Genomic DNA, 27155 nt, shown 5'->3' on the forward strand with positions numbered 1-27155 from the left:
ATCTATTGGCTTTGCCAAAGTTTTTGTGCCACGTTGCACAGCAGCGTGCCCACTGCGCAACATGGATGAAAGTAAAAATAAAAGCATTTGAAATGCAATAGGTCTTGCATTACTAGAAGTTTGAGCTATTGGCGCTGCTAATAATTATGCAACGCCACTAGCTCAAACTTTCAGTAATGCGAGACCTATTGCATTTCAAATGCTTGTATTAACACAACTTAATAATACTTAAAGAATGCAAGCACTGGTGGAAGCTGGAAAATTCCAGTTTAGCAGAAAAAAAGTGTTAACTTACTGACGAATCTTGGGTTACACCTAACAAAAAAAACTACAAAAACAACTCTTCGCTCATCTCACAGACGGACACAGTTTATATTTCTAAGCAATTAAATGTTCAAAATGGAAGCTTAGCCTGAAGCAGAGTGTGTGTCCGTGTTGAAACCGTCCCTGGAGACAGCTACACATTCTGAGCCTATTGTTCCTTACACCGATTGTCTCCGTTGTTTTGGGAATGAGTAGAATGGCTCAAAGCAGTGAGTGGAATTTTATCACCATTTTAAGCATTCACTACATGTCCCAGCACGTTGTAACAGGCTCCCTAAAGGTCACCCTCGTTACAATACACCAGCTGGTAGCCAGGACTAATTCTGGACAAATAGTGTGTACATGTATACTAGACCTGCGATCCTCAAACTGTGGTCCATGTACATCTGCGGATCCACGGTGGTTTAGAAAATGAATTATCAGTGGGAGACTACAATATAGATACAGAAATCAAAATGTAAAAATAAAAATGTTAAAACTCTCTGCAAATGTGCAGGAATTTGCCCTTGTAATGTATAAATTAAAGTTGGCATCCTTAGTTTGATTCATGGGAGTGGCACAAGTACAGCAAACCGTAGTGCGGACTATTATTGGTCTGAAATAAATTGAAGCACTTGTATGTGCCGACAAAAAAAGGAGCCAGGAGGAGCAAAAAACAGACAGCAATATGCTAGAATCTAGCGTACGGTTTTGTCCTTTAAATATAAACATTTTAAAAGCTTCAAATGTCCCATGAAAGTAGAAGTTTATTTTTTGATTGTGAAGTAAAGTAAAAATCTCATAATTTGTGTAATTGTTTGAGGTCTACTGGTTTCTGTGTTTTTGTATATTTTCTTTTTAGTTTCAAATTGTAGAAATTGCTTAGGGCGTGGCCCTGTTTGTGTGCGTTTGTATTATATATATATTTTGAAAGCCTAATTTCTGCAGGGTAGGGAGGGTCAAGCCTGTACAAGTGGTTAGTGGCACCACTCATTTACATTGCTGCAAAAAAAATGTACAACTTTGGAGGCAGTAATAGTGTTGGCATCGCTATTCGCTTAGTATGGGGAAAAGTTTGAAGAACAAACCTGCTTTTGAACAAAATCCATAATGTTCTTGAAGTCCAGGTCGTCGTAGTAATTCACAATCCCTCGTCGGATGTTAGAGTTTAGGAAATCCAGAGTCTGGAAAGGAAAAAAAGAAATTAGATCATCTGATTAACCGTTCTTGAATGGGAGCATATTATTGTTCCTTTGGTGTATGTTTGTTACTTTCATACCCTCTTTACAAAGATAGCTCCATTGCAGATGAACGGTGTCCAGAAATCCTTACACATCCCAGAGGGGGCATACACTGCTGGTGGCACCACCAAAGCAGTGAACACTATTGTATCTTTGCTACACAAAATGGTAATTTGAACATGCAACGTTTGCACCATTTTGCTCATACGCAAATGGACCATGAACTGGGCCATTTGGACAAATGAAAGTTGCAAATGGAAATTTGCTTACGCAAAATAGGGGGTGTCCAAAGGAAAATAATTGAAATGATAAACACCCACAGAAGAAACAAGCCTAAAGAAACTTTTCTGATTCACAAACCTGGGCTCAAGGATTTGCTTCCAGCACTACTTCCATTCCAGAGGTAAAACTAAATTATGATGGGAGACTTGCTCAGGTGTGGCAGACACCACAGCCCTTGTGACTTACCTGTGTGCCATGCAGATTGTGTATGATGACAATGGTTAAGAACAAAACAGGCAACAATAACTATAGAGATGGAGATTTGCCTACAGTTCTAATATAAGATATTAATATTGATAAAAATAGCTTTACTGGGGATGGCAATCTGCTTCCTTCTTTCAAATGCATTCCTTCGGTTCTAAAAACTTACATGAGAACACCATTGGTGCACTATTTAATAGGAAGACAGCTCTCAGATACAATAGGGTGGAATCGATGTAGGCATCTGCACACATGAGCAAGTTGCTCATGCAAAAAAATGGGTAATTGTGAATTAGCTGACATTCACCTTTTTACACATACAAAATTTGCACCCAAAACATTTTACTCAACTCCATTCTTAGGAGTCGAGCTGAGCGGGGAATATATATGGACATTATATCCGTGGCCTCTTCCTATTATGACGATTATTGTCCATTGTGAGACAAGAGGGCCATATGTTTGCTCATACAGTCCATGGACATAGTGGACAGCATTGTTAGTGATTAGCATAGCTACTCGTATCATGAAGGTGAAGTACAAACCAATTGTGCAGAATACATTTTATTGAACATTAAGGGGCTGATTTACAAAGGTAAACGTACGCTTCTTTTTCCTGGTACTGTCTTTACAATTGCGGAGTTTCCACACAAAAATATGAGACTGCCCTACCTTTACAACTGTGGAGTCTAGACACATTAAAAAACGATAGGCAAGTCATATCTTTTTATGTCCGGAGACTGAAGTCGTAACAACACTATAAGTAACATACCTTTGTGAATAGCAAACAATCATATCTTACACAAAAGTATAAGTTTACCTTTATGAATCCGGCCCTAAAAGTTGAGTCGAACCACATTGACTTTAAGAGAACCACAACAAACAGGATCATTGTGGCCAGGGTGAAAGTCTTGTATTAAAAGTGACCAGAACTAAACTGTCAACTAATGCTAAATATGTAGGGCCTGAAGCTGGAACAAGCAAGTGTTCTCGTACCTGGTGTCGGAAGATCAAGGCCACGATGCCACCTGTAAGTTCAAGAATCAAACATGCTCCGAGGGTGTACATAAACTGAAACAAGAAAGGTGGAAACATGGTTAGTCATCTAGCAGAAGCCCATCTAGCAGATCTGAAAGCCATTGCTACTTATCAAGGCTTCCCAAAAAAGCCTTTTGCTGCTTTTTCTTCAATTCATTATGCCCTGGTAATGATGATTTGATATATCTTTTGGCAGAAATAGATGGTGTAAAAATTCAGGAATGCAAAACAAAATTTTGGGAGACAATATTAGGCGGAGTTTTCGTCCATCACACGAGGAACCCCTTTGCTGAGTCTGCAGGTGGAGATGGCGGCATTTTTGACTTGATGAGCCGGCATAATTTTGATAACCCTCCATTATTTCTATGGTTATTCTACCCTTTATTAAGTATTCGGTCAGTGAGTCTTATGGTGGCGCTAAATTCTTTTAAATACTGAGACAGCGCTCTTACACATATTCAGGAATAATTCTCGAGCTGCCTGGGATAGATGCCTCTTACCAGTTTATATATCACCCGGACTTCTCATCAGACAATGTGATGCATTATCACTATGGTCGTTGACAATTATTGAAGGACTTTTTCCTGTTTTCTTTTCTTTCTTTTTTTTACTATCCTGGAGAGAACCTTGAGAATTCCGTCTTTGCATAAAGTCACTACCTATTTTGAAGCACGGTCTCTAAACTTAAGTAGTAGAAGATATATTTACAGGCACTATCAGCCGATATTCTGAGCTTCCCAGTTCGAAGCCTTTGAGACTTATGAGACTTATATGGCTACCTGATAAAGGCGTCCCGCCGAAACGCACGTAGATTCTAACCATGTTAGCCATTGTTTGGTAGTCTGTTACAAAATCTGTATTGATCTACTTTAATGTATTTGTCTTGAATGTATGAATGTATCCCACAGTCTTTTTCCCTGCAGGGAATCACAACGCGGTCGTTACAACGACCGCGTTGTGATTCCGCATACCATTACTCCGCAAGTCGGAAAAATGACGCGGAGGGGGGCGCTGGATGTTGGAATAGTATAATTTACTATTCCAACTCCAATCTGTGCGGACAATAGGGAAGGTGTTGGATTTTAAATCCAACACCTTCCCCCCACCCTTCGCAAGTCGTTCTGACTTGCGGAGTAATGGTATGCGGAATCACAACGCGGTCATTGTAACAACCACGTTGTGATTCCCTGCGGGGGAAAAGATTTGTGGTAAACGTGGTTTACCATTTGTCTTTGTTTAGCGTTTGATTGGATTTTGTGTTTGATCTAATCCTAACATAACACACATCATACTAAATAGCCATGTAGGATTAGATAAATGGGTATAAATAATGGTTGCAATCATTTAAATTTTTAATATGTACCATTTTAATTGGCTAAATGAGACATTGTTCGGTTAAGGCACAACGGGCGATTGTGTTATATTTCAGTAAACTTTATTTATTATTTAATAGTGAAAATATTTTTCTAAGAAAAATCCTTGTATATCAAAAACAAATAAAATATATTTTCGGATATTTATTGTCTTCTGGTCACATATTGTTAGCAAAGATCCACTTTGCATTAGTTTCCTATATTTTTACTTGCAAATAATGGGAGAAAATATTATACCAGTGTTTGTTTGTGCTTTGGACTAAAGCTGAGATTTACATTTTACATACAAATCTATGTATCAAGCAAAACTGCAATCGCTGAAATTCGCAGAATTTCGGCATTTGCGATCGCAATTTTGCTAAATGGTATGTATGAAGGCAAATCTGCGTGCAAAATAAGGAATCGCAAAATTTGCGATTACTTATTTTGAGATTGCATTTAAGGGATCGCAAATTTTGCGATTCCTTCAATGCAATGTAAGAAGCACCAAAAAGTGCAATTTGGCCTTAAGGAATCGCAAATTCCCACCAACTTCAAGTTGGTGGTAATTTGAGATTTCTTTGAAAAATTCACTTTTTTGCATTTTTCAAAGTGAAATGTGAAGCACACACATGCCCTTACGGCAGTGGTCTTCAAACTTTTTAATTCCACGCCCCCCCTAGTGTAGAAAAACAATTCACCGGGCCCCCCTCAAACATTTTCACAATTATTCTATTTAACTGTCAATGTTTAAATATGTCTAGACTTGTTTAAACATTGCAGCTAGGTTCTGTCACTGTTTTAGAAATGCAAAAAAATACATGATTTCCAAACATACTACTCTGGCGAGGCAGGCCTTACTAATGTGCAACGGATCCACAGTGTGGTTATTCGAAATGGTAGTGTGGGTCTTGGAGAACATTTGAAGTCCCTTCCCTTTTGACACCTTCTCCCAGCCAGGATTTAAATGACAAAGTATGTTAATGATGGCCCATTACAGACGTGCGTACTGCTGCTCATTTTCTTAGGCTGAAAACAAAGCATAATGGGTTTTTTTTCTGGCCAGAGCCTGGCGCCCCCCCCTGGGATCACTTGAGGCCCCCCTAGGGGGGCCCGCCCCCAGTTTGAAGACCTCTGCCTTAGGCCATGTATGTGCGCCACATGTGCACCCTTGCTTATTTCAGAGTGCAACAGGGTGTCCTTTTGACACCCTTGCACCCTTGAAATTGCATTCTCAATTTGCGATTCTCTAATTGCTAATCGCAAATGGAGAATGTCTTCCCATTCATTCCTATGTGCCTCTAGGCCCATAGGAATGAATGGGGAGGTATTCCTTAATTGCGAATCGCAATTTGAGATTCGCAATTAAGGAATATGCAGGATTCGCAAAATGTATTGCAAATCCTACATACATAGCATTTTGCGATTCTCAAATAGCGATTCGCAAAAAATTGCTATTAGAGAATCGCAAAAGAGGATGTTGATACATATGGCCCTATATCCCCAGAACTATTTTGTGGATTTTGGAAACCAAAAATTCATAAATATTTTATAAATTGGTGTCAGATTTTTTTGTGTTGGGTGAGTTTCTTATCTGGTTGCTTTTCTAAACACTAGTTCCATTATTTAAATATTGCTACTCGAAGCTACAGCTTTCCAGGGTTGAGCAATAGGTTTACAAACAATCCTGACTGGACCCAAGATGGTTTCGTGAGTGTATTAAACAGGGAGGTCGCACGGCCACACTATATAAAATACACCACAGTCCTCACACTTCAGCCACTGGCAATTGTACGGGCCACATTCCAGTACATTTTTCATCCACCATACCACTCTAGACAAGGGCCCTCCCTTTTCAAATCAGTAGCGACCAAACTCCTCATGAGAACAGTCCGCCCTAAACTGTCAGATGAGGCTCCCCCCTGAATTGGGAGTTTATTCATGAAAAACAAAAATGTTGAAAAAATTTGGTTAACAGCTGTCAAAACCAACTGTGGCCGTCCAACAAACCTTTTATACACTGAAAGCTCTATTGGGGTCTCTTGCTTTCTTCAGGACCAACTGCCTTACAATATACACTACCTATCGAAGTAGGTATTCCTATAGTGTTGTATACAAAGGGTGCAAGTATACAAGCCGTACAAGATAAATATACTTGCATTTAACTGAAATGAGCTTCTTCACATAGCCAGACGTTATCTTATTAATCAAGTCTGCTTCTTGTCCTCTTTGGACACCCCTGCTCTAGGACACAGTGATGCAAACTAGGCACAGTATTTGACAGCATCGTTAAGGATTAAGTGAGGGGCCAATAGTAGTTTGAAAATACTTTAAGCGAGGCGCCACTAAAGGAGATGACAGCCATGGTCTCGAGCCAAGGGACAAATAGCATTTGGCAGCAATAGAATCACACAATAGAACACTGTAAGCAGAGTTCCTGTGCCAAGGCTGACGCATTCAGTGGAAAGCGGGGACATCTTTGGAACACTCGCCCCTTAGAGTTAGCTCTGTCCTTTAAATGCACAAAGCTGCTGATCTGTGCCCCCTTTCCCCGGCCATTTCCTGCACTGCTAGCTTACACACCATAATTATATATATTAGGCGGATATGCCATCAGATCTGCACACCTATATGTCCAATATGTTGTGTTTAAGCATTCATTTATAATGTGACCTTGTACAAGGGTGCTCTCATGGGGCCATTACCCACCCACCTTGGGTAAAGATCTGCTAGATCTGCAGCCGCAGTCTAGACCAAATTGTAAGACAAATGCACCAAAGCACACCTAACCTCTGTTACTTTTATCCTCACACATGTAATACAACAAAGACACAAATTATCAATCAAATTCCAATTTGTGAATTCTCATGAATTGATTCCCAGTTGTAGTGGCATCTGATCAATCAAGTTTATTCCAATGCAGACAAGATAGGCAGTAGACGCGCGTTTTGTCCTCCTGGACTTTCTCAAGGCTTATCCCTAAGCTGAGAGGAAGCAGTTCTCAAGCAATCGGACTACAATAAAGACTTTACATTTGAAGGAAAGGCCAATTTCTTTTTTCATATACATGTGTATACGCCAAAACTTGGAATTTATGAATTCATGCCGTTAGTGAAATCCTTGGCGTTGTAGTAAACTACGTGAAAGATAGTTGTGGCTCATTTGGTCCAATCAAGCGTTTCCTTGTTTATCAATGCTCACTCTAGAATCAGGTTATGTGAGCGCTTTGACCATGATAAGTCAGCGTATTGTGTGTCACGGACTAAGAAACATCGCCTTGCTTTTAAACGTCTTCGTGAATTCCTTGTTTTCTTACTCGTTTTTTCGGTTCTCCACATCTGCTTTCTTGAAGCTAAACCTGTGAGGCTTATTGCCAGGAAAATGTAAGTTTTCCTCAAAAACACCTATGGAGGTAGCAACACCCAGCTGACCAATAAATGCTGTACCGATTTGCAGCAGGTTTGGATGTGATGGGCCTTATTTCAAGGCGCTTTCTATTTAGAGCGTAGAGGCAAATGAAGACTCTTGATTACATGTATTTTTTTACTACCATAAAACATCATTGACATTATATTCCAGAGCGAAACATATGCCAGCAGCTGGTGCATCATATAAAAAACACCTCCAAATAATTTATTTATTTTCTCAATTTGAAACTTTTATACATAAGTTATTCTTTTTCATTGATAGCTGAACACTCATCAGAAACAGAGTGCTACAAGCCTCAACTAGTTCAAACTTCCGTCCCTTGTTCAATCCCAGTAACCCAAATAGGGAGAAAACTGGTGGGGGGTGGAATCCCCTGGGACTCATTGAGAGAAGCTGGCTTATCTTGTATTGTTCACGGTTTAAAGCAAGAAAATGTCCTGCTAATTATGTAGTCCTAAGAGTCTGACAAAAGATCTGCCTGTGAATGGGCAGACACATTCAGAAAGTGTCATTTTGTAGCAAAGTGAATATTTTCAAGTGCCTGCATTAATTTTTTTCCAAATATCCACCGACAAAGTAGGCACATTTGTGAAGTTTTGGGGTTATTTCACTTCCCAATAATGCAGATTCTGAAGGCGATCCCTATTTACCCACCCTTTTGGAAACTCATACAACTCCTGCCCTAAGCCAATCTGTTCAATAGAATCAAGAGAGGTCCTTACCACTTGAAGAAGGCAGATGTTGTCCCGGAGGGATGCCAGGACCCCGATGAAGGAAACAATGAACATGACTAGTCCCAGCAAGATGAGGATGAGGGCTGGCGCCAGGAATAAACCGTGAAGGGTCTTGTACTTCTGCCGCTCCACCTCGGCATACACACCCACCACAAGAACCATGAACCCGATGAGCTGCAGTAGAAAGAAACAGAATGTTTACAGCTTTTCGAATGAATCTGAAGAATTAAACCAAGCTAGGAATGAGCAAGGAAGTCACTGCTCCTAGTATAAGGAAACATGCATACAGTGCAGCTATAGAGTGACAACCAACACCACAGCAGTGCAAAACACAAAGAAAAGCAACTGCTGGGCCAGCACTGAATGTACAGGGTGCACCTAGGGCATTGCAGATGTGGGCCAGTTCATGATGCACAGACTGACAGGATTTGAGAGACACACACACTAAACATGGCACAAGAAGATAACATTTACAGTTGTAAGGTCTCCACATGGCAATGTCACGAACACTACACGGTTCTGATATTCATGTTATGTCTCCTACTTCAGATGCAGACTCTTGCTGGAATGTGAACATTGTTTGTGAATTAGTGATGGTATTTGTCAGCCTCTGCTGTCTATTGTGTGACTTGCGCTCCTCATTGGATGTGGGCCTGATGTATTGCGTACGATGATCATATGCGATGTGTTTTATTTACTTAAAAATGCAAAATAAAGTTGTTGAAAAAAAAAACACATTCACAGGATTGGGGACCTACTCACTGTGGTGCCATTTTAGCCAGCAAAGAACGAGGAACTTACAGAGTTGCTCTAACCTCCATCTGCCCATTTTCCAAGATTTCCATCACAGTTGTTGAGTTGTGTTAACTGCCAGAAACTTATTTTCTGGATCAAACGATAGAGAAAGTCTAAGTCAAACCCATGCATGGTCACTAGTTGACCCAGCCTCCAACAAGCCTTTACCATACATTTGAATGGAACAAGTTAGGTCTGACAGCTTGTAATGATTTAAAAGCATAGGTTTATGCAATAAAGCCACTAGCTAAATAGATGTGTACGAGAAGGAAAGGCTTTCATGTGCTAATCCGGAGCTCTACAAGGGCCGGACTGGCAGTAGTGAGTATTGGGAGTTACCCCGGGAGTCTGGAAGGGTGGGGGCGGTTTTGCAGCTGCGGGCTCGGTTTTGTTACTGGGGGCCGGTTTTGCAACAGTGCTGCAATATCGCCCCCAGTAACAAAAGCAGCAGTACTTCAGACTTGTACCCCCACCTTGGGGGCTGATCCAGCAAAATTGCCAGGACTGCATTGAATTCCCAGTGCGGCCTTCGGAGCTCCTACCACACACAATCTTGGCTAGGCACAGAGAACAGAGAAGGTTTCTAGTTTTATCATTGCCTGCCCTTAAGGAAGCTCAAGTTTGAAATGAACTTGTGTTTTACACAGACCATTTCACAGGCAGGCAATTGATATACTGGTCTGTCTGCAACAAGTCCTGAATTTCGCAGAGCTCGGCATGTTACATCTCTTGTGTCTTTCCAAGTGTTTATTGCTGGGAACCGACTTAATGCAGGAATAATGGAGTGAAATGATCCAAAGCATTGCAGTGGGTGGAGATGTGTTCACTTTGTAGACAGATTCTACAAATATTCTGGAGTACAGGGAAGGGCAGTGTCTTTTCTTTTGGTGTTTGGCGAACACCTTCCAAAAGGTTCAAGCAGGGAAAGATGCCTACAGTTACTGACTTGTCCATGCAAATGTGGTGGGGTCACTGTTCCAAGGAATAAATATACCTACACTAGAGTGTATGGAGAAGTACCCTCTCCAGGGGTAGGTTACCAAAGATGCCAAGGAAAAGGAGGCAGACAATGGCCAAAAGTAAGCATCCTTCAGCAACTTTGGTACTCTAGAAGGTGAAAGTCAGATGAACATTTCCATGAGTAGGAAGGAGTCATCCAAGTAAACAATTTCCCTAGCAAACGTAAGCGTTCTCATGTGTGAGTGAAGTGGCTTTGGAAGAAGACCCACCCTCAGGTACAGGTGCATGTAGAATTAAGAAAGAGGTCTTAGTGATCCTAAAAAGCAGAGCCAAAAACACAAGTGTTAAGTGTACATCTTCGTCATACACAGTTGCTTCACCAATGTTAGGCAAAAGATTACCAATAGAGTTTCTTCGTGGGCAGAGAAAAAATTCTGCTAACCCTGGCTCTATACTCTGGAGACAGAATACCTATTCATGCTGCTTCTGAGAAACTTATGCCATTGTTCCAAAGCCAGTTTCTGCCACATAAAGGTTAACGCGGCAAAGCCTGAGGCCCATCTTGCTGGCTGAAACAAGCCATATTTGACTCCAACAATGTTGTTCTTGCACCTCATCTCACAGCTCTGAAACAGGAAACATCAGTATCCTGCAGGCAACATTCAGGTGTCATTACAACTGCCGCTGATCTGGTTCAGTGAGTTTTTTCGACCTTGGGAAATAGTCTATTTGCAATCCTTTTTGTTGGAAATTAGGTCATACTTGCGATAGTTAGGGCCAATTTGGCGTCCCATCAGAGGCATCACTAGGGTTAGTGTCCCCCAGTGCAGTAACTCATGGTGTGACCCCCTCACGACTTACCCCATGATGGACCTCCTCCGAGTCCGCCAGTGCCAAATAACGGGACCATACAGAATCCTTAGTAAAGTTTGTAAATTTAGGTCCTATATTTACAAAGGCCATAGAAGAAAAATGTAATTCAAGGTCGGAGGTAAAAGATTGTAAGAAGTTAAGAAGTAAGAACTACATAGAAAATATTTTACTTTATTTTTATTTTAACATTAAACTTTACTGTTACAGGAGATAAAGTTGTAACCGTTCTGTATTGGGTTTGCACAATCAGAAGCTGCCAGAATAGTACGCAACAGTACAAATTACAATGTCACATTAAATCTCAACTAATCAGAACTTTCCTTTCCTGACCTTTAAAGCTGCAAACTTGTTAATTACTTCATCGAATTCAACTACTTTCGCCAAATCACTTTTAATTGATAATATTGCAAGATCAGAAAGCCTTGACTGTCCCATGGTAGATCGCAAATAGTTCTTTATAAACTTCAGCTTTGAAAAACTCAAATGAAGCCACGGTCACACAGATCGTAAGAAATAATTGTAGGCTCACAGAGATATGGGAGAGATTCTAGGAAGTCCCATTCAGCTATGAATTTCAAAACGTCAAATACTGACCAGTCTTTGGCTTCTTCGAGATCAATCTCTGCTGCCTGCTCAGCCTTGGTTTTTCTAATAAAAGCTCTCCCTTGGATAACTCATCACAGAAAGTGGACAATTTTGGAATGGACACTACTAACCCTTCTTCAGTGGCAGATATCAAACTCTTGGCTTGAACAGCCTCAAACATGGCTGCTACTTCCTTGATGGCTCTTGATCTGAAGTTCAGAATGGAAACTATCAATACACTCTAGCATCGCTCTCTTGTTTTCTTCTTGCAGAGTTAGTCCAGCATCTCTGGTCTTCTCACCTGTCATCCTCTTCTTGAACCTGGGTCTGCTCTCTACTGAAATTCCATATTGGTATGATTTTAAAAGCGCCTGTTCAATTGCCTGCTCCACTAGATGATTGTGCTGCTCGTACAGAAAAAGTCTTAGCGTCTCTAGCTTTGTCACCACCTTGTCAAGAGTTAAGCCCTTAGTCTGAAGGTACAGCTGTGTACGATTAACTTCAAGTACAACACACCAAAAGTAGAGGTAGCACAGAAACGTGAAATTGTAGACAGCAGGCAAAAGACTTTGTGCTGTACCTCGTGTCTAAATTTTCATCTGGATCACATAGAGCTTCAATTGCCACCACACATTCATCAAATTTTTCTTTCACTGCCTTTACTGCAGCATGATGAGCACTCCAGCGTGTTGTTGACAGTCTTTTCACTGAGACTCCAGTGTGGTCCATTAAAACATCCCATCGGTGAGTGGAAGCAGCAAAGAAGGAAAACATTGTTTCAAGAGTTCCAAAAAAAGTCACTCACGAAGCATTTTCAGCAAAAGAGTGTTGACCGCACAAGTTAAGCGAATGGTCCACACATCCATTAAAAATAGCTTTCCTGTTCTTTCTTTTCAAGATGGCTTGTACACCCCCATGGATTCCAGCCATAGTGGCAGCATTATCATAACCTTGAGCGCAGCACATCATAATGTCGAGTCCATCACTATCCAGATTTGAAAGAATATCAGAACTGAGGTCAACAGCTTTTTCCCCCCTTTGAAGGGAAAATCCCAGAAACACTTCTCTTACTTCAACTTTCCTATTTTGGATTTTCACATATCTGATCACTTCGACATTTGGTCAGTGTGTGATGTGTTAGGTGTGCTATTGAACATGATCCCAAAATACGTGGCAGATTATACCCATAACAAGCTTCTCCTTCACATGATTTGCTAGGACATGTATAAACTCATTCTGAGTTTTTGGTGCAAGATAAGATACTGATGCTTTGAGTTTACATGTGTTTCGCTTTAATCTCATTAGGTGATCTTTCAGCACTGGGTCATATATAGAAAGCATCTCAACCATTTCAAGAAAGTTTCCTTTATTCAATGAAGATTCATCTTCTTTGTGGCCCCGGAATGCCAGATTCTGCTTGGCAAGAAACAATGTGATATCGAGCAACCTGTGCAAGATGTCTCTCCACTTTTTCTTCTCTCTGTCCATCAAAGCAATACTTTCGGCGTCAATTGTTTTGAGCAGTCTAAGTCCTGCAGCCAATGTTTTCCATTTTTCAAGGCAATGTAAGTGCTCTTCAGATGTCTCATGATTATGCACTTTCGGGCTCAGTTTACACCACATCTGAAACCCAGTCACAAATTTGGATGTCGTGTCTGTAGCATTAGCGGGAAAGAGTCGGCAGCAAAAACAATACAATTTCTCACTGACGAGTGAGTAAACCATACATGATGCAAACACTTTCTCGCCATTTGGCATCACCTTGTAAAACCACTCTTTTGATAGCTGCCGAACATCTCCTTTTGCTTTTGGATCTTGCCTTGTCGCAATTCTTAAAGGGCCATCTTTGTACTGGAAAGAAGCACTTCCTCTTTTGATGATTACAACCCGCAAATGATCTGGAACTGGTATATTCCAAAAAGAAGAATCTAAAATATTCCAATTTTCCCCCTTAACCTCATTCATCATCTCATTTACAGTACCATGGTTAGAGTCACTTTCAGTACTCTTCTGCTTCAAATGTGTCCATTTGAGTTTCCATTTGCTATCCTTGTTTTTCTGCTTCATTCTCTTCTATTTCAACTCCTTCCTCTTTGCAGAATGCATACTAGCATCAGAATCAGTGTTATCAATTGGTGGCTGAGGAACTGTGTCTTTTGATGAACCCTGGCCATCATCTGGTCTCTTGACATATTGAAGCACGGATCCACATAGTGTTGATTTATTTATTTTTTTGCTTTTCTTTGCTGGCACCCACTTGGCCTCTTTGATTTATGTTTTCCATGTGGCATGATTGATATAATATATCCTTGAACTATTACCAAAAAAACTGCGACTTTAAAAACACCAACAACAGCAAAGACATAGCGTGTTTTTAAGCCCGTGTAGTAGGCATGGGCACTGGGCTGATGAAAACGGCAGGTCCGGGAGGCACGTGAGTAACATTTTGAACGTCGTCGACGTCTGGAAGCCATCATCGTCGTATAGCTAATTGGACAATAATCTTGGCCGGCGGCCGGGGAACGGGTTCCTCCTGATTTATGTAGCGTTTACAGCAGAGGCTGCAGCGGCGTCACTAGGGTTGACACAACACAAAACTAACACGTTTTTGTGTTTATAACTAACAGAACAGAGATATTTTCATATTTCAATAATAAATTTCTGTCGGTGGGCTGAAACAATGCATAAGAATATTTTCATAGAGTGACAGAGAATCATACAGTAATATTTTGCATTTTGGTATCACGGTGTCACCCCATGTGATGGTGTCACCCGGTATGGTCGGCACCCCCCCCCCCACACCCTCCTAGTGACGGCACTGTAACCCATGCTCATGGCACTCTTAAAACACCCCTTGGTAATGTCTTGCTTTATAGTGACTCACAGAAATTGTCTAAACAGTTGCTCTGCTGATACACTGCAGGCCACAAAGCACTATTCTGAAGCTTCCTCTCTGCCTGGGATATCCATGACCAACTTACAGTGAACGGTAGGGAGGCACAAAGATAGGACAATCCTGTTCCCATGAAAGGTGCCTTGCCCTACATGACTGCATGTCTATGGCATAGTTGCTCTCCCGAAGAGGACGGTCAGGCACCATTGAATTAGCAATAATTTTGGAAAAAAGCAACAAAACAACGAGTAATGGCAGACAAAATTCCGAAAGAAAATAAAGTACTAAAGACAACACAGAGGCCGAAGGAAAGAAAACAACAACAAGGACATAAAACACTATCTTGATTATAAAGTATTACACCTCAGGGTAACTTAACTTGATATATTTGTATACTGCTCAAAGAAACAGTGTTGTAGATATACGAGGACTGCCAGGGGGAAAGCCAAGAAAAGGGGACCGGTTCCGGGGCATCGCCCCATATCAGCCAGGCAAGCTTGAAACCAGTGACCCAGTGAGCCCGGGAGCCACGTCTTATATTTACAACAAGGGGTGGTGAGGGACAGAGTCTCTGAATTAAGCAGAAAGCTCTCACCCAGTCAAGAGATCAGGGCTAGATCCAACACCGTTTTTTAGCTCACTGCACCATCCCAGTTTCAGAACCTGGCTGTATGCAAATTAGTCCGTTCCTGTCCCAGTGCATGATGGGAACAGGGCAAACCAAACTACAAAAGCCAATTCTTACACTGGGAAGGAAACAAGCTCCCGGGGACCGGTTTCTGGCTTTACAGCCGTCTTCGGCCCGGTTTGCTTGAATCCTGATGGTGCAATGAGCAAGGGTCTCACATCTGAGAATACCCTTCCACGCTTAGGGTGGACAAAAATATTTACAACAAGGGGTGGTGAGGGACAGAGTCTCTGAATTAAGCAGAAAGCTCTCACCCAGTCAAGAGATCAGGGCTAGATCCAACACCGTTTTTTAGCTCACTGCACCATCCCAGTTTCAGAACCTGGCTGTATGCAAATTAGTCAGTTCCTGTCCCAGTGCATGATGGGAACAGGGCAAACCAAACTACAAAAGCCAATTCTTACACTGGGAAGGAAACAAGCTCCCGGGGACCGGTTTCTGGCATTACAGCCGTCTTCGGCCCGGTTTGCTTGAATCCTGATGGTGCAATGAGCAAGGGTCTCACATCTGAGAATACCTTTCCACGCTTAGGGTGAACAAAAATATTTACAACAAGGGGTGGTGAGGGACAGAGTCTCTGAATTAAGCAGAAAGCTCTCACCCAGTCAAGAGATCAGGGCTAGATCCAACACCGTTTTTTAGCTCACTGCACCATCCCAGTTTCAGAACATGGCTGTATGCAAATTAGTCCGTTCCTGTCCCAGTGCATGATGGGAACAGGGCAAAAAAACTACAAAAGCCAATTCTTACACTGGGAAGGAAACAAGCTCCCGGGGACCGGTTTCTGGCATTACAGCCGTCTTCGGCCCGGTTTGCTTGAATCCTGATGGTGCAATGAGCAAGGGTCTCACATCTGAGAATACCCTTCCACGCTTAGGCATACCCGGTGCACTTCGGGCGAGAAAGCAAAAGACACACAGATGATGGACGGAATGCAGAGCAAATCAAACATTAACCCCCAGTCATGAGATCTGGGATAAATCCAACCTTCTTTTGCATTGTTCTTTCGTGCTGAGTGTTTGATTTGTTCTGCATTTCGTCCATCATCTACTGTGTGTCTTTTGCTCTGCTAAAGTATGGAATCTTCTGTACACAAAATATTTTTGTCTGAAAACAAATGCAGAAAACTTGCTTGGATCTTGGTTTCTTTACTAGTATTGAAAGTTCAAGCACAGTAGTGCATGCAGGGATCTTTCTCCACAAGTGACCATTTCTTTAGCCATTTATACAAGAACCACCGTAGCTGTATTATCAAAGAATATAGGGTACAATTATACAAATCACTGTTATAGAGCTTAAGGCAACTCCGGGAAGCAGGCAGCAGTAAAACATTGGTAGTCTGCCATAAAAATGTAAAGATTGGGAAGGAATCAGAATCCAAAATTCTACACTGTCCCATCATAACAGAAATCAATCGACCACTAATCCTATTTATTTGCATTAGTACAACCATTTAAATCTTGTGATACTTCACCAAATTATACAACCAGATTACAAAATATAACGAACCATATTAAAACCATATACTTTTAATTTCATCATAGTTTCTTTAAATATAGTATATTATATGTCTGTTTTAGAGAAAAAAACATTAAGACTTAAATACAAGTTGCTTAACACACAGAGGTGAAGTATAGTAGGAATGTTGGACTTTTTAAGACCTGCTGTCTGAGTGGTTTCTGAGGAGTGGGGAACCACATGTATTTGTGCTAACTGCAGACAATGTAAGTGGTTATAAAATAGAAACTCTGTTGTGAAATTCATTACGTTTCTTCCCTATCAAAAAGATAAAAACATGGACACATCCCTTCTCTTTTAGAGTGCACATGATGACAGCAATGACTGAAATTCTTAAGATCAGACCCAGAGAAGTCAATGCTGATAAACCAGAAAGTGAAACTGAAGGTTTAAGATGTTACGGGTGTGGCAGCAGCAACCACCTTGCAAACAATGTTCATTGTACTGCCCACAATGTAACGTGTAAAAAGTGCAACAGGAAGGGACACTTCGCTAGAGTGTGCAGAGATGGGGAGAACAATCAGGTGAAAGTAGTTTGCAGTGGAGGGGAACTCTCTCCTAATTACATATTTCAAGTAAAAATAATTGATAGTGATACTTCTACTATATCTCCTAGACAACCTAAGTATCCCAAATGTACCATTCTCTTGAACAAGAAGACCCTGGTTTTATATGCGGATTCGAGTTCCCCTTTTACCTTAATTAACCCCTTGCATGCTGATGACGGCACCCATCCGTCATGCACTACGGCGCTCGTGTGCTGATGACGGCTGGGGGGCCGTCATAAACCCGCCCACAGATGCAAAATCACGGCAGCATGCAAGGGGTTAATCTAGACAATATGAATTACCTGTTTGACATTCCTAGTCTCAATGTGTTGGAACCTGACATATCACCAAAAGGATATGCTAGAGAAACTATACCTGTGGTGGGGATGGTGGAGATGTGTATAGATTTCATGGGAAGATCTACATTTGGTAAAGTGTATATTGTTAAGGAAGGTTCAAATCTATTAGGTTGGCATCAGAGGGAGTTGGGGGATCATGCTTGATCCAAATAATAAAGACCAAGTACGCCTTGTGATGTGCGACAAGAGAATCAACTAGACTCATGATGAGTATCCAGACGGGCCCTTGGGAAAATGCCACAGTGGTGACAACGGCACCTTCCTTTTGAACAAAGTTTGGTGTACCGCCCACAAGTTGCCACCTCGAGAGAAAAAGCAGCATCACGAACAATCCGTCCAGGGCATCTGTAGGAGTAAGTGTTCAAGACCATTTATCTGCCTTAACAGAGGGTGAACGGGAGAAAATTGTGTCTGATGATAAAAATCTCTCCATGCTCAGGAATCCAGAAGTAGTACCAAGAATACCATGGACCAAACTTGCCATGGACGTAATCAGTCCCCTGGAACACTTAGGAGTCCAGAAGAAATTCATGTTCTTGCTCATTGACTACACCTCCCAGTAGATCAAGCACAAATTTGTGTCGTGCACCGCAACAAGCGCCCTCATTGAATTCTTAAGAGACTCGTTCTTCACCAGTGAAGGAGTACCAGAAACCATAGTCACTGACAAGGGTGTCACTCTCTCTTCAAGTGAAATGGAGGAGTTCATGAATGGTCTAGGAATCAAACATGAGGGAACTAACCTACATGGTCCCAAGGCCAATGGGTTAGTTGACAAGACCGTTCAGATGATTAACCCGTTTAACATGGCCGTTATTTCAGCGCAGTGCGGGCATTCTAAGGAGCGGGCGGGCCCACGTTGGCAGCACCAGCCAGGTAGTGCTTGCGGCGGCCAAAGGCCGACGGGAGCACGTTAGGGGTAACAACACACATTCAATTAGCTCTTGACAACGGTCTTGATGTGGATAAAACTTTAAGAGAAGGTATTTGGACATATCACACCTCTCCCAACTTGGTGACTAGAATCTCCCCCTTTGCGTCCATCAGAAAGAGAGGTCCGAGGTCTAGTAACAATCCACATGTTACCAACGCACAAGAAGTCAGTTGTATGACCGCTAACTCTGTGACAACTATCTCTAGTTGGAAGTTGGGGGGCTCCTATGAGAAGACATACGGTCCCATAGATAAGTACGTTTCGGTATGTCCCTCTGACACACCAGTGGGCAATGCTTACAGGATATTAGCCCCGGGTGGAACCCTATCCTTAGTGGGGTCAATACTTACAAACAGGAATATACCTCCTCGTCCTGGCTGCCCTTTTATATTTGCGTTCTTTTACGCTCTGTTGTTGCATTGTGTTGGATGTTAAAAATGGATGTCAAGCACAGAAGGTAATGGCTATTAGCTCTCCTTGTCATGTTTGGCCGTGGGGTGTTGTAATCTTTCCCTCCTTCTAGGGTTTAAAAATGGATGTTACAAATGGATGTCGAGCACAGAAGGTATTCGCTTTTTTATTAGCTCTCCTGGTCATGTTTGGCCGTGGGGAGATGTGTTGTAATCTTCCCTCCTCCTTTCCCCCTCCCTCCTGCCTTGGGATGTTCCTTCTCCCCCCTCCCCTCCTTGGATCGTTCTGCCAGAGTTTGTCTACGATGTTGGCATCCCTCTGGCAGTGTAGGAGAGTGGATGACAGTATAAAGTCGGTTGTACCCACCTCTGCCTCAGAGTACTTCCTCTCAACACATACATTACACAATCTTCAGCTTCCAACAAAAACTACAAAAGGTTCCAAAAACTACAAAAGGTTCCAAAAATGACAAAAAAGGTACTTTCCGAATTAGCTGCTCTATCACTCTGCAGTCCAACTCCACGATCCCGAATGCCAATAATCTAGCAAACGATTCTCTGCAATCCAACTCTAGTATGATGGCAGACTAATCACATCTTGCAGGCGTTCGAACATGTGACTTGGGTCACATAGGCCAATCACAACCAAGCTATCTATCCATGAGGTTGACTCAGAGCATGGACAGATCTTCCAGGCTTTAGGTAGTAGAACAAAGCCTGGGAATGTGTATCTTAAGGTTCTAAGTCTCCTGCAGCCTCTTTACCCCAATAAAACACACTGTTGTTTTAATGCTGTTGGAGAAACCAAAACAAAGGTTTGTAAAGATGAAAATCCACCTCTGGAGGCACTTATTATACTGGAACTCTCCAGCCAGAATGTTGACCTTGGCTCCACAACGTTAAGTCCTCTACTTAGGCCAAAACAAACACTGCTTTAGCAGGTGTTCTGCAACCAACCACCATGCTACACAGACGTGAATGTAGTGTTTATCTAGCCTGGTTAACACATCAAATAAAACGTCTGGTGTGTTATTGCTACAGCTCATTTCACAGTTTCAAAGCAGGAACTACTAGGTTCCCGAGGGCATATTTCAAAAGATTTTGCTTTCATAAAAATTATTGCTGCTGAATTGCAATGCTATCAGCGCACTAGTGACAAGGGTTCATTCTGGGGCTTCCATGCAATGTGTGTGACTCGTGGCCAGCCTCTAGTATATACGATAATTGGTCCTGGGCCAAAAAATCACTAGGTCAGATCTCCATTACATTGGGCTAAGTGAATCAGGCTCAAGAGTAAACAGTGCCTTAAGAAGGTGCCCTTATTTTCTGTTTTGTAGCAGGTTGGAGGCAACAGTGGCACAAAGGCAACCTAATATTTGGTTGTTGGCTCTTTCGCCTGCTTTTGAATCAGCTGGATCAGCAGCATTGCATCCTACACATAGGATTGAGTGTTTACTGCAAAAGGCAGCATATAAAAACTACATTTAGAAAGCAGTCACAAATCCACCCTGCAACACCATATTTCCAACACCTATAAGCAAAAGCTAGTGTACTGAACTTCTGCTAATTTAGCCTTTTCTGTTTAGTTATCTGCAACTGCAAGTAAGAAACAATTTTCACAATGCCAACACTCTAGGCTTCCAACGTCTACTCTAGTTGTAATGCTCCAATCAATCTCAATACTTCAGTCTGTTCTTAGTCTCATTAAACACTTTCCGGTCGTTCAATACAATCACAACTTGGGAATATGTTTTTTGTCGAATCAGTGAAAAATCTCATAACATTTCAGGTGTACCTAATCGTGGAGGCACACTGTACAGGTCGGTTAAAGAAACAGAGTGAGCGACTGGACCCTACCTGAGGCAGACTTAGTGGTTTTATCTCTGTATACGTGTTGATATATTCAACCCTCATTGATTCATGTGTCTCAAAAAACAGTCTTGCAGGTTTTAGCATTTCAGCTACTGGAGTCTGCGTTCTACAATAATTCGTTACAAGCCAATAGGCCAGGTCTTCTTCCAAGTCATAAAAGGAGAATGACCCTCTCTGGGATGCCTTCCAAACTGTTGATGCAACTAGTTTGCAGTGGTGATGGAACGAATCAGGAAAGGAGACTTTAAAATATTTCATAGTCTGGATATCAGAAATTAATTTCCTTCAACAATGAAGTTTCAGTAGATCTCGAAAAATAGTTACTTAGTGAAACAAATATTAGGGTGACCAAACATATTCCTTCCTGCTTTTGGGTTGGTTTAACAGTAATGCCTGCCATGTGTTAAGTGACATTCTGATGCTCCTGGCCTCTTACTTTCAACCTTTGTTGCGCTCAGGGGCAATCAGTCAACCTTTCATGTGACATCCAAGGATGTTGCCTTGAATTACCATAATCTATAACATATGCTTCAGTTAAGCTCTTTAGGTAGGAGGCCGAATAACAAAAAATATACATATATATTGGAGCATGAAGATGAGCACTGCTACAAGTTGCAGTATAGTCAAAGAAACACGTCAATAAATCAAGTTTTGTAGAGCCACTCATCACCCCAAGGGAAATCCAGGCCCTAGCGTGAGGTGGAGCTACTCGAACACCCAGGTCTGGAGTCTGCTCCTGAAATCGGCGAGGAAGGTAGATGTTTGGAGGTGGATGGGGAGGTCGCTCCAGGCTTTGGCTACAAGGTGGGAGAAAGAGCATCATCTGGTTCGGGTTTGAAAGCTAATTGTCTTGTAGCATGTGACGAGGAGGACCCGGACTCGGGCCCTCCTGGCTTACCTTTACCTGTGTCCCCTCTTTTTGCACAGCACACGGATACCTGGAAAACGACAGACGACTGGTTCAAACCCTCACAGGACCCGGAGGAGCCGTGTTACTTTAACTGGGCGGAGCTGGACCCTGAACCCGCCCACCAGCTGGAGGTAAAGGAACACCCGACCCGGACTCAGGTGTGTATTACACCTGGAGGTAGTGGAGAGTGGTGGCGGGAGAGAGGAGCTGAGTGGAGGAGGTCGGAAGACGGAGAAACGAGGATTGCGATCGAGGAGGAGGCGGGTGAGCAGAGGAGGAGGTCGGGAGAGAAGACGAGCGGGGAACATCGGCTGGGGGAGACGGGCGAGCTGAGGAGGAGGTCGGGAGAGGAGTGGAGCGTGGACCATCGGAAAGAGGAGGCGGGAGAGGAACAGCGGAGGACGAAGGCAGGAGTCAAGGGAGACAGCGGAACACAGACCTGGGAAGCCGAGGGACGCAGGACCAGAGACGACCGCGACAAGCCGGGAGGCCAACGGGAAGGCGCATCGCCCAGCCACACTTCACACGAAGTGTGGCTAGAGCAGGTACGGTCACGGTTCGCGGGGCGGGCGGGCCGTAAGTGGGGTAAACCTCCGTAACACGAGCAACCGACCTTCTGTGCACCGTTACCCTTCCTTCACGTTACCGGCACTCTAATACTGAAGAGCACGTGTGATCCCTCACTTCCCTACCCTGTTTAAGCACCGCAAACCGTAGCCTAATATTGGTTTCTTTCTGTTTTGGTGGCATTCCTGACGAGAGGCGAAAACGGCGGAAGCAAGGCCTACAACACCCAGAAGGCACTGGGAGATTTGGCGTTTGGGAGCGGCGAAACAAGCGGCAGAGGACTCCGACAACCCGTTACCGTTCTACAGAGTGCCTGTACAAAAGAGAAGGCAATACAAAACAATAAAACCCTTGTTGCCTAGAACACCCCTGTCCGTGAATTTATTTGAGAACCCAGTCAAAAGCCCACAAGTGGTGGAGAATGCGGGCATAGAGGCATTCATCCAGGACACCAAGATGGAGGAAATGTTGCAAGCATTGGTGAAAGGACAGGAACAGCTGGGGCGGGGCTGTGGAGCAGCAGCTTGCATCTGCCCAACTAGACAGGGATACATTCCGCAACACGGTGGTGACACAACTAGAGTGGTTGCATCAACCCATCGATCCTGTTAGTAACCCCGTGCGAGAGACCAGACCACCACCTACACCTGCCGGCATATCCCTACAAAAGTACATCTCTGGCGAGGATCCGGACGCCTTCTTGCTGAATTTCGAAAGGGTGGCCCTGGCATGTGGATGGCCATTAGAAAAGTGGCCCTTCTTTTTAGCACCCCTATTAACAGGAGAAGCCCAGGCCGCCTATCAGGTGGCCAATAGCAGTGGACAGACCCCCTATGGCCAGATCAAAGCCATCATATTGGACCACCTCGGTTTGGATGCGGAAGCCTACCGCGTCCGGTTCCGCAAAGAGAGGGGTCAGGCGGGGGACAACCCTAAAACCTTGTTCTTCCGCTTGAAAGCAGCGGCGGATAAGTGGCTATCCCCTACAACCAGCTCCAAAGAGGACATTATGGATAAAATCTATCTGGAGCAATTCCTTGAGGCGCTGCCATATGGGACTCAGCGCTGGTTACGGCAGCATTCCAACTTGTCAACAAAACAAGCCATGGAGATGGCAGCTACGTTCGTCAGGGCTCAGCCACACCTGCACCCCAGTGAACCCGAAAAAACTAACAGAGCGCCCCCAAGACCGGAACGCAGACCCAGAGCACCTCCCGGACTACCAGCACCACGCTTCGTTAGTCCAGATGGTCCCCTGTTCCGGGGACCACAATGTTTCGATTGTGGGGCCTGGGGACACATCGCTTGCTTTTGCCCCCAGAAACGCAACAGCGAAGAACCCATGGAAGTCGGGTACATGCCGAAGGCTGTCCTGTACTCAGCCGAACTTGGAGGCGCCTATCACGTGAGTGTTAAAATCAATGGGGCTGTAATCAGGGCCCTATTGGATTCGGGGTGTAAACAGTCGGTAATGCGGGATGAGTATGTATTGCCTCCCCAGGTAACGCCCAATGACCTAGTGTTTATTAAATGTGTCCATGGGGATGTGAAGGGGTATCCGGTGGCGTATGTCCCCATTGGCATAGAGGGCCGGGACTCATTGGTGGTGAAAGTGGGGGTGATGGGTTCCCTTCCTGAACCGCTCATACTGGGTACTGATAACCCTCATTTCTTAGACCTATTTGAGGGACAACTATTGAAGAACAAAACCCCGAGCAAACCCACCGTCCCTGCGCTACTGTCCACAGATCCATGGGAGGGAGACAGGAGCTTCAAGTTTGGACAAGCTAATGATTCCAATCTGTTCAACGCTTGGGAGCACGCCCATGCTGAACAAGATGGCCCCCTCCTGAGATTCCCCAGATTTCTGATAAAAGATGACCTCTTGTATAGACAAGCTAAAGCAGAAGACCCGCTACAGCTTTTGGTGCCAACATGTTTCCGTGAACAGATCATGTTCTACGCCCATACTCATTTACTGGCGGGACACACCGGCAGCGAGAAAACAACCCAAAATGTGCTCCGCAGCTTCTACTGGCCAGGTGTGTATCAGGATATAAAAGCCCACTGCCAGACGTGTGACCTTTGCCAGCAGAAAAACACCCACAGACCCGCAGCAGTGCCCCTACAACCCCTCCCCATCATTGGAACCCCTTTCGAGAGGGTCGGAATGGATCTCATCGGGCCACTACCCAAAACGCGGAAAGGACATCAATATGCTCTGGTGATTGTGGATTACGCCACACGATTCCCCGAAGCGTTTCCCCTGAAAACCCCCACCTCGAAAAACATTGCTGAGAAGTTTATGGAATTATTCTCCAGGGTGGGATTCCCTAAAGTGGTCCTAACCGATCAGGGCACACCGTTCATGTCAAGAGTCATGAAGGAAGTATGTCAGCTTTTGAACCTTCACCACATCCGGACGTCGGTGTATCACCCCCAGACAGACGGACTGGTGGAGAGGTACAATGGGACCCTGAAAACAGTGTTAAAGAAGATGCTCACGGTTAATGGAAGTGAATGGGACCTCCTTCTGCCTTTGGCGTTATATGTCATCAGAGGCCAAACCCAGAGCAGTTTAGGCTGCTCATCCTTTGAGAGGTTGTATGGTCGCCAACCACGCAGTCTGCTGGACATGACCAAAGAGGTATGGGAGAACGAGTGTTGGTGACACAAGAACATTGTTGGAATACAGTCAGAACTTGAAAAATAAACTTGGAAAGATACGGGAGTTGCCCTTTACTCAGCTGGGATCCAGTCAACAGAAACAACAGGCTCAATACAACAAAGGAAAGAAGTGGCGACACCTCATTGTTGACGACTGGGCTTTGGTGTTGCTGCCTTCTACTACAAAAAAGTTCCAAAACGAATGGCAAGGACCATTCATAGTCAGAGACTATTGGAAAAACGACATATCGATTACAATTGAGCAGGAAGAAGACCCAGGTTTTTCACATCAACCTTCTTAAGAAGTGGTTGTGCAAACCCCCTCCGGCATCAGTTTTTACAACCACAGATGAAAACGTCCGAGGAACCACACTGGACGAACTAGTGGTAAACGATGAACTATATGAAACCGAACAAGACAGACTACAGAAAACCCTTCGTCCCTTCAAGCAGATCTTCTCCAACCTCCCAGGGACAACGACGTTAACAGAACACCGGATAGAAACCCCAGTGGGGGTTACAGTGAAACGAAGACCCTACAGAATACCAGCGGCCAAAAGAAACGCCATAAGCAAAGATGTAAAAGATGTTGAAGTTAGGGGTTATACGCCCCTCCCGAAGTGAATGGTCATCGCCCATCGTGATGGTGCCCAAACCAGACGGTAGCAGTAGGTTCTGCATGGACTTCAGGGCACGCGGTATCGTCATTCGACGCCTATCCCATACCCCGCATAGACGAGCTGATCGAGAAACTGGGGAACGCAAAATACATCAGTACCCTCGACCTAACGAAGGGTTACTGGCAGGTCCCTCTGAGAGAGGAGGATCGGAAAAAAACGGCCTTCGCTACACCGGACGGACTCTACGAGTTCAACGTCCTTCCCTTCGGCCTTCATGGTGCTCCGGCCACCTTCCAGAGGCTCATGAATGAGGTCCTAAGAGAGCATCAAGACTATAGCTCGGCCTATCTGGACGACATCATTATCTTCAGCCCCTCTTGGGAAGAACACCTGAGGCATCTACACAACATACTGCATCAGCTGATGAAAGCGGGGCTTCACATCAACTCAAAAAAATCCAGAGTGGGCTTCCAGAAAGTCAAGTATCTGGGGTATGTCCTGGGGTCATCGAGCCCCAAATAGAGAAGGTCAGGGCGATTGCAGATACCCCTTTTCCCACCAGTCAGAAGGAAATGAGGGCCTTTCTATAAGAATAAGGTGTTCCATATTATTTAAAAGATAATTTTGAGAATGTCTTCTGCATATGCACATATTTCATAAACAAATCCTAGATTAAACCTAGCAGGGCTCGTTGCTCAAAATATACCAAAGGAAAAAAGCAGTTAAGACATTAAGACTCTTAAAAATAAGGAAAATGGTGATTGTCCATACCAAGTAGTAACCCAGTTCTTATGAAAATAAACTATACGTGAGCAAATTAGCAAAACTGAAAACCGTTAGCAAATCAGAGTGGATTTAAGGAAAAAGAAAATATTCTGGAAAGCTTTTCACCCTTCCCATGTAACCATTATATTTGTTTTTATTTTCTCGCGCAACAGGAGTGAATATTCAATATACCAAGTAACAACTAGGTAACCTCAATCATGATGAGGACTCGACTAAAACAATTACTGACTATGCCTTCACACTCGTGCCAAATAAAACAAACGGATGTATAGATGTTTTCATGTAACCTAGGCTAATAATCCATTCATTTCACAATGAGCAGGCAGTATGATTAACTATAAAGAGTCGACTCCAATTGTCCTGCCATCGTGGTTTGACAAGAAAATAGTTTCTCTCACGCCATGAATGTAATGGGGGATAGCTACTCACACAAAATACGCAAGGTTCAAGTATATCTCCTCACTCTTCTTTTACACTGAAAATACGCTTTTATTGATTTTTAGGTCGTAACCTACCAGACAGCAAAGCTGGCTTATTGTAAAGACATAGTAGAAACATGTTGATAGCTTACTTATTAATACATTCCACCCATT

At 43.4% G+C, this 27155-nt stretch overlaps 1 protein-coding gene across 1 annotated transcript in view; it reads right to left on the reverse strand.

Annotated features, from left to right (window-relative positions):
- TSPAN15 (tetraspanin 15) overlaps positions 1 to 27155 on the reverse strand; it is a 175203-nt gene that overhangs the window by 71714 nt on the left and 76334 nt on the right. The window contains exons 2-4 of the mRNA XM_086938647.1: positions 8566 to 8751; positions 3021 to 3095; positions 1392 to 1487 (exon numbers count right to left, since the gene is read on the reverse strand). Coding sequence (XP_086794773.1) covers positions 1392 to 1487; positions 3021 to 3095; positions 8566 to 8751 — 357 coding nt within the window. The remainder of the gene's footprint in view (positions 1 to 1391; positions 1488 to 3020; positions 3096 to 8565; positions 8752 to 27155) is intronic.

Source organism: Lissotriton vulgaris, chromosome 9 (assembly GCF_964263255.1).
Source record: "Lissotriton vulgaris chromosome 9, aLisVul1.2, whole genome shotgun sequence".
Taxonomy (NCBI): domain Eukaryota; kingdom Metazoa; phylum Chordata; class Amphibia; order Caudata; family Salamandridae; genus Lissotriton; species Lissotriton vulgaris.